Source organism: Engystomops pustulosus, chromosome 8 (assembly GCF_040894005.1).
Source record: "Engystomops pustulosus chromosome 8, aEngPut4.maternal, whole genome shotgun sequence".
Taxonomy (NCBI): Eukaryota; Metazoa; Chordata; class Amphibia; order Anura; family Leptodactylidae; genus Engystomops; species Engystomops pustulosus.
The window spans coordinates 12,818,379-12,826,539 of NC_092418.1; the positions used below are offsets into that span (position 1 = coordinate 12,818,379).

Consider the following 8,161-nt stretch of genomic DNA (forward strand, 5'->3'; position numbering starts at 1 on the left):
ACGTGCGCCAAAATCCCGGGACAATTCAGGGGAAATCGGTGCAAATCGGAAATATTCGGGTAACACGTCGGGAAAACGTTAATCGGGCCCTTAGTAAATGACCCCCAATGTGTTATATAAAGCTGAGCGATACATGCATCATTACTTATCTCTCTACTTTGTGAATTGAAGGGATGTAAATAGATTTAATGGGGGACATTTATCATATGTTGGCGCTCCTGGCAGGGCCTGGCGTAGAAACAAGATGTAAGCAGAATCACTCCGGCACCGACGTGGCTTAGTTAAAACCATTTTTCCAATCTTTATTTTCTTCCAAATGATAAAACACAGAGCATGACTCCCCAATGGCAACACCAGTTGTTACATGTTGCGTGACAAGGCCTACGCGTTGTCAGTTGGCAGTGCCATGATTAAGGGTGCCTATAGCGGACGAGATCTTTTTTTCAGGTACATAACTAATTTTGTGAGAAATTTGTTTGTTTTTGCATCACCATGTATCAATGGGCATAATATTTATATTGTTTGTTAACAGAGCTGTTTAAGGGCTTGTTTTTTGCAGGACAATCTGTACTTTTTCCTGGTATCATGTTGTGGTAAATGTTACTTTTTGATCAATTTTGTGAGATTTTTTGTGTTTCATTTATGGCCTTCCTGGAAGGGTTCAGTGACAATTCTATTTTATTGTACAGGTCTACACAGACGTAAGTGCTGTTTTTTAGTGATTTTTACTGTTTTATGGTGTATTAGACTGACATCAGCCCTGTAAGATTGTTCATTCAGCACGATCTAGGCAGCACTGGGGTCCTTCATCAGACCTCAAGGCTGCAATAACATTGCATGGAGCGTGCCGATCATCTCGTTAATGCCCTATAGATGCCTTGGTCACTACAAAAGCTGGGTTAAACTTCTGGGATTGAGATAGTCGAGATATCATTCATGACAAACTTCATAATTTCTTATTTCTAAAGATCATCTTCTTTGTGAACATTGCACCACAGGTGTCATGCTCCAGGCCATGTCCATGTATGTTTATAAATAGAGATTAGCGAACACACTCGTCCGAGCTTGATGCTCATCTGGTGTGAACACACGGCTCTACCGAGGGATGAAGGCACTCCTTCCCCCTCCCCCTTCAGGCTAACCAGACTTGGAGGCATTAGCTCTATGGGCTACTTCTGTGTTGGTATATATTCTCCCTCTGATGAGACCTCTGTCGAAATGTGTCAGGGAGGTGTGATACTTGTTTTAGTACAAGGGACAGTTTTTGGGACTGCTCTTGTAAGGGCGGGAGTCATGGGGTAATAGGGTTAGACTGTTTAGAACCCTACACCTTCCTGTCTGTAATGACGATAGGCTCCCACCCAGCCAAACATCATCCTCGGGTATCGTATGCTGGTAAGGTAAGAAACAACATATATCAGTTGAAGGTATAATGTCAGCCAACCTAGGCTGTTAAACTCTTCACGATTACATTATCTGCCACCTAGCATTTTTGTGCCCATATATACATACCTGTTTTGTTGTTAGCCGTATTTTGTTCACTCGTTTTGTCTATCTGTATGTATCACTTTGACATTGTAAATTAGCAATGTCAAATAATAAGACATAACGCATCTCGCTCCTTAGTGAGTAGTTGCTAATTTTTAGAAAATTTGTAATAAACTTGAGATTTTATAAATTACCTAGGTGCTGCTAAGCCTTGATGCTCGTTCGAGCATTAGCGTACTCGAAACTGTCAGACAGTGGTGAAGTTGTTGTCAGGGAAGGAAGTCCGAGGGGGGAGCAGACTGAGGGATCGGAGGATGATAAGGTGACAGACCCAAGCTGGGTTGATAGGCCGGGTGAACACAATAATTCTGAGACAGAGGCGAGTCCTCGACGAGAGCAGGTTGGAAGAGGCAGTGGTGGGGCCAGACGGAGAGGCAGGACCAGAGCTGGTGCATCAGCGCCAAATGTTTCACGTAGTGAAGCTCCCGTGGCGAGGGCTAGATTTTCGGAAGTCTGGAGGTTCTTTAAAGAAACACCGGATGACCAACGCCCTATGGTGTGCAACCTGTGCCACACCAGGATCAGCAGGGGTTCCACCACTACCAGCTTAACCACCACCAGTATGCCCAGGCATATGAATGCTAAACACCTCACTCAATGGAACCAAGGCCGTTCACCTCTAGCCGGGCACACCACTGCTCCTTCCCCTGTGTCAACTGCTGCCTCTGCTAGTCAGCCCCCTGCCCAGGACCCTGGCCCAAACACCTGCCATGCGAAAACCACACCTTCGCCTCCACGATCCTCCACAGCATCCACCAATGTCTCCATGCGTAGCGTCCAGCTCTCTATACCCCTGGAGATGCTGCCCTATAGGCTGGTAGAGACCGAGGCCTTTCGCAACCTTATGGCGGCGGCCGCCCCTCAGTATTCTGTCCCCAGCCGCCACTACTTTTCCAGATGTGCCGTCCCAGCCCTGCACAAGCACGTGTCAGAGAACATCATCCGTGCCCTGACCAACGCCGTTTCTGACAAGGTTCACCTGACCACGGTCATGTGGACGAGTGCTGCCGGGCAGGGCCACTATTTATAGCTGACGGCACATAGGGTTAACTTGGTGGAGGCTGGGACCGAGTCTGACCCTGGGGCTGGTCATATATTGCCGACGCCGAGGATTGCGGGGCCTACCTCGGTCCAGGTCTCTCAGGCCTACTATGCCTCCTCCTCCTCCCACCCCTACTCTACCTCCTCCTCCGAATTACCATCTGTGGGCATGGCGCCATCAGTCGGTAGCTCTAGGCACAGCAGCAGTGCCATCGCTAAGCGACAGCAGGCGGTGCTCAAACTGCTGAGCCTAGGCGATACCACTCAAGAGCTATTACAGGGCATCATGGCGCAGACTGATCTGTGGCTGGCACCGCTGAACCTGAAGCCAGGCATGGTTGCGTGTGACAACGGCCGTAACCTGGTGGCAGCTCTGCAACTCGGCAGACTGACACATGTGCCATGCCTGGCCCATGTGTTAAATCTCATAGTTCAGTGGTTCCTCAAGACATACCCCAATCTGTCTGTTTTGCTCACGAAGGTGCGCCGCATCTGTGCGCATTTCAGGAAGTCCAGCACAGATGCTGCCACTCCCAGGACAGCGCAGCACCGCCTCCAACTGCACGCTCACCGACTGCTGTGCGATGTGCCCACAAGGTGGAATTCAACATTAACGATGTTATCCAGAGTTTACCAGCAGCGCAGAGCGATTGTAGACTGCCAGATGTCAACTTCCACCAGAACTGGTAGTCAGGTCAGTCAGCTTCCTCAATTCTACAATGAGGAGTGGACGTGGATGTCTGATATCTGTCAGGTGCTGAGTAACTGAGGAGTGAACACAGATGGTCAGTGGCGATGCCGCCATCATCAGCCTCACCATCCCGCTGCTTGGCCTGTTGAAAAACTCTCTGGTCAGCATGAAGTCGGAAGCTTTGCGCTCGTCACAAGAGACGGGGGAAGAAGATTCCCTTGTTGATAGCCAAAGCACCCTCAGGTCTGTTTCTCAGCGCATATCGGAGGAGGTGGAGGAAGATGAGGAGGAAGAGGAGGAGAATGTTGGCGAGACAGAAGAGGGGACCATTGTTCAGTCCTTCACTGTTCAGCGTGTATGGGCAGAAGAAGAGGAGTTGGAGGAGGAGGAAATGGACAGTCAGGCCAGTGAGGGGAGTGAATTCTTGCGCGTTGGGACTCTGGCGCATATGGCAGATTTCATGCTAGGCTGCCTATCCCATGACCCTCGCGTTCAAAGAATTTATTCCAGCACCGATTACTGGGTATTCACTCTCCTGGACCCAAGGTACAAGCAAAATCTTTCCACTCTCATCCCTGGAGAGGAAAGGAGTGTGAGAATGCATGAATACCAGCAGGCCCTGGTGCACAAGCTGAAACAGTATTTCCCTTCTGACAGCGCTAGCGGCAGAGGGCGTACTTCTGCGGGACAAGTAGCGAGGGAGAGTAGGCGAGCAGGCAGCTTGTCCAGCACTGGCAGGGGTACGCTTTACAAGGCCTTTGCCAGTTTTATGTCACCCCAGCAAGACACTGTCACCTGTCCCCAGTCTCGGCAGTAGGGCTGATCCTTACAGAAAGATTGTGAGGGAGTACGTAGCTGACCATACCATCGTCCTAAATGATCACACAGCTCCCTACAACTATTGGGTTTCAAAGCTAGACATGGGGCATGAACTGGCGCTGTACGCCTTGGAGGTTCTTGCCTGCCCTGCCGCTAGCATGTTGTCTGAGCGGGTTTTCAGTGCAGCTGGTGGCATCATCACTGATAAGCGTACACACCTGTCGACTGACAGCGCTGACAGGCTGACGCTTATCAAGATGAATAAAGCCTGGATTTCTCAGGATTTCCATTCTCCACCAGGTGAAAGAAGCTCAACCTGAATAATGTATGCACTCCTCCTCCTCATTTTCCTCCTTCTCCTCCTCTTTGTACACTAAAGCAGAGGAAACTGGCTATTTTTTGCCAGGGCCAACTGGCTCTAGATATAGTACTCTGTGTATTTAATTTTTCTGGAGGGCCACCTACCCGGTCCTCTGTTTTAAACAACTTTTGGGAGTGCCACATACAGGTACTCTATGTATTTAATTTTTCTGGAGGGCCACCCACCCGGTCTTCTGGTTTGAAAACTTTTTTGGACTGCCACATACAGGCACTCAATCTATTTAATTTTTCTGGAGGACCACCTACCTGCTCCTCTGGTTTGAAAACTTTTTTGGACTGCCACATACAGGCACTATCCAAATTTAATTGTCGCCATAGCAGCCTCCACACGTCATCTTTATAGCTGCCTCCACACGTTGTCTCCATTGCTACCTCCACACATCATCTCCATAGCTGCCTCCCAAAGTCGTCCATATAGCTGCCTCCATACTTCGTCCCCTTAGCAAACGAGCAGTGTCAGGCAGAATTTTGGGTTGTTTTCATGGCTTCCACATCAAACTTGTTAACCTTGTCGCCACCCTGCTGTGTTATCCACAAAATATACTGGCAAACTTTTATCATTTACCGATATTATTTCAGCGCTTCTTGCGCATCTGTTTACATTCCCCTCACCCGTCATAACCAAACCAATTACTTATAAGAACAGAACTACACTTGATCTTATACAAAAGGTTCTTAGAAGTGTTGTTTGTAGCCCCCGCCTGCTTTGAAAATTATAATTTTTTCAAAGTAAACGCTTCTGGCCCCCAGGCCCATTTTGGGAGGGGAGGAGCCGAGAGGCAGGGGCTTGGACAGGAGAAAGCTCGCCTGGCAGCGGACCGCCATCTCCATCCCAAGATCCAACTAACATAGTTTTAACTGCAGCACCTTTAATCTACTACTACTTTACTGCCTCCATACATCGTTCCCTTATCAAACGAGCTCTGTCAGGCAGAATTTTCAGGTGTTTCACCAGATACATAATGGAACTCGGCCCATCTGTCGCCGCCATGCTGGAGACCTGAAGTTGCAATCATGCATCCATGCATACTGCCCCTGCTGTTTCCTGTCCATTTCGCCTCCACGATCCTCCACAGCGTCCACCAATGTCTCCATGCGCAACTTTCAACTGTCTATACCCCAGACGCTGGAGCGCGAGAGGAAATACAGCACATCATCCCCTTATCAAACGAGCTGTGTCAGGTAGAATTTTCAGGTGTTTCACCAAATACATAATGGAACTCGGCGCATCTGTCGCCGCCATGCTGGAGACCTGAAGTTGCAATCATAGCAGCGCAATATGGATGCCCCATACTGTCGCTCTTAATCATGGAATTCGTCTCCATGGCTGCCTCCACATGTCATCCCCTTATCAAACGAGCTGTGTCAGGCTCATTGTTTCACCAGATACGTTATGGAACTTGGTCACTATGTCGCCACCATGCTGTGTTATCGACTAAATATACCGTCAACCTTTTGTTCACATAGGATTTCATTTCAGCACTTCTTGCTCACCTCTTTTGGTTCCTCTCTGCCGCCTTAACCAGGCAAAATACTGATACATACAGTGCTACACGTTATACTTGCCAAAAGGAATTTTTTAAATTGGTTTGAAGCCTGAGTCCATTTGGGGTATGTCGCCATGCCACTCTCTAGCCTGCCACTGCTGCCGCTGCCTCTGCATGCCGTCCCCTATAGTGTCAGGGTCAATTATTGGATGTTTTAGATGCTATCTAGCCTCATTCGGTCACTCTGTCATGGCCATGCTGTTGCCCATAATTTTGGCATAATGGTGCAATTAAGCAGCCTCAGAGGCATCCATGCATGCTGCCCCTGCTGTTTCCTGTCCATTTCCACGGTGTTTACATCATTTTCTGAGGTTTCCAGGTGTTTGGCCAAGCTTCTCTGTGCAGAGCCTTGGTCCCCTTGAAAAATGCTCGAGTCTCCCATTGACTTCAATGGGGTTCGTTATTCGAGACGAGCACTCGAGCATCGGGAAAAGTTCATCTTGAATAACGAGCACCCGAGCATTTTAGTGCTTGCTCATCTCTATTTATAAATTATGAAGTTTTGCCATGACTTGTCCCGCAGTGTAAAACACGCTCAAGAATAATTTTAAACTCTCCACTTCTGTTTGCAGTTGAACTGTGAGTTCTACTGGTCTAAGGAATAATTTAACCTCATGAATTAAATTTTATATGGATTTCAAAATCACTAATTTGTTTTTCTCTTTTTTTATACAGAAACGACATCTCAAAGTTTTCTCATGGACAACCAGACGTCTATAAAATTCCACATTCTGCCCTTCTCTTTAGAAGCCAAAGATAAGCCACTAATTTTTGGAATTTTCTTGGCTATTTACTTAACTGGAATATTTTTGAATTTGGCTGTTATTGCTGTGATCTGTCTCGATGTCCATCTACACTCTCCTATGTATGTCTTCTTCTGTAACTTGTCCTCCATAGATATCTGCTACACCACAGTCGTTATCCCTAATCTCCTCTACATATTACTATCTGGCGATGACCTGTTATCTGTCACCCAGTGCTTCTCCCAGATCTACTTCTTCATTGCATGTGCCAGTGCAGAGGTGACACTTCTCTTTGTGATGGGATTTGACCGGTACGTCGCCATTTGTTATCCATTGTCCTACCACAGAATCCTGAATAAGAAGATCTGTATCTTGATAACGGTCATTATCTGGATCGCTGCTTCATTCAATTCATTTCTATATTTTATTTTACTGCTTAGGTTGACATTTAATAAAGTTGTAAGTATTAAAAATTTCTTCTGTGATATCATGGACATCTTCAATGCTTCTTGTGGTGGCAGCAATGAGTTTAACATCTTGATATATGCAGATCTTGTGGTCTTTGGTCTCTTCCCAGTCTTTTGCAATGTGTTGTCCTATGTGAATATTGTCCGTGTGATTGTACGGATTAAGTCAAAGAAAGGAAGGAGAAAAACTTTCTCCACCTGCTTGTCCCATCTCATCGTCATGACAATTTACTACTCAACATGTTCTCTGGTGTATGTTATGCCATTCCCAGACAACATGGTGATCATGAAGCAGATCTTATCGGTGTTTTATAATATAGCGGTTCCCATGATCAATCCCCTTGTCTACAGTCTACGCAACAATGAAATCAGAAAAGCTTATCAAAAGTTGTTAAAGACTAAATGACATGAATACATCAGTTGATTCTTTTCAATTTAAAAATAAGTAAAAAAGTTAATATTCCCTCATGTCTTCTTTCTTCTGAAGTTTTGAATATTTTGTATTATCAATATAATAGAGGATGATAATGTAAGAGAAAAGTTCTAATGGTGAAGTGCCCGAGGAATGGTCTTTGTTCTCTCGAGTTCTTGTCAAGCTGTATGGTGATCTCCCCATTTGTCACTTCTGATTCTTCCTCTTCCTTAAGTCTGGCCGATAGTGCCTTGACTATCCTTGCCTGCTGCCTTAACCTGCTTTCTTTTTGGATTTTCACTAAGTGCTTTGTCAGTGCAACAAAATTTTCAGCGAGCCACCGGCAGTTGGAAGCTGAGCCATGATTGGTTGCTGCTCTGCTACAGGTCGTTAATATGAGCTCTGAGCTTTGATTGTGCAACACCCCTGCTAACTCATAGGCAGGGTGATTGTTGGAATAGCACACTCTGCTGTTAGGAAGAATGATCACCTCTTTAAGTGGTCTCTAAATA

General features: G+C 46.5%; 1 protein-coding gene across 1 annotated transcript; it reads left to right on the forward strand.

Moving 5' to 3' along the window:
* The first annotated feature begins 1,343 nt into the window (after positions 1 to 1,343).
* LOC140076119 (olfactory receptor 6P1-like) lies at positions 1,344 to 7,643 on the forward strand. Its single transcript, XM_072122624.1, has 4 exons — positions 1,344 to 1,400; positions 6,600 to 6,606; positions 6,925 to 7,081; positions 7,211 to 7,643. The coding sequence occupies exons 1-4, from the start codon at positions 1,344 to 1,346 to the stop codon at positions 7,641 to 7,643; spliced, it is 654 nt and encodes a 217-aa protein (XP_071978725.1).
* The last annotated feature ends 518 nt before the right edge of the window (positions 7,644 to 8,161 follow it).

What these genes read in the sequence shown, in the direction of transcription:
- LOC140076119 (XM_072122624.1), top strand. Translation starts at nt 1,344, where the DNA reads ATGACGATAGGCTCCCACCCAGCCAAACATCATCCTCGGGTATCGTAT. An exon ending in TTTGTGATGGGATTTGACCG is followed by an intron (nt 7,082 to 7,210) that starts GTACGTCGCCAT and finishes TTTACTGCTTAG; the next exon opens with GTTGACATTTAATAAAGTTG.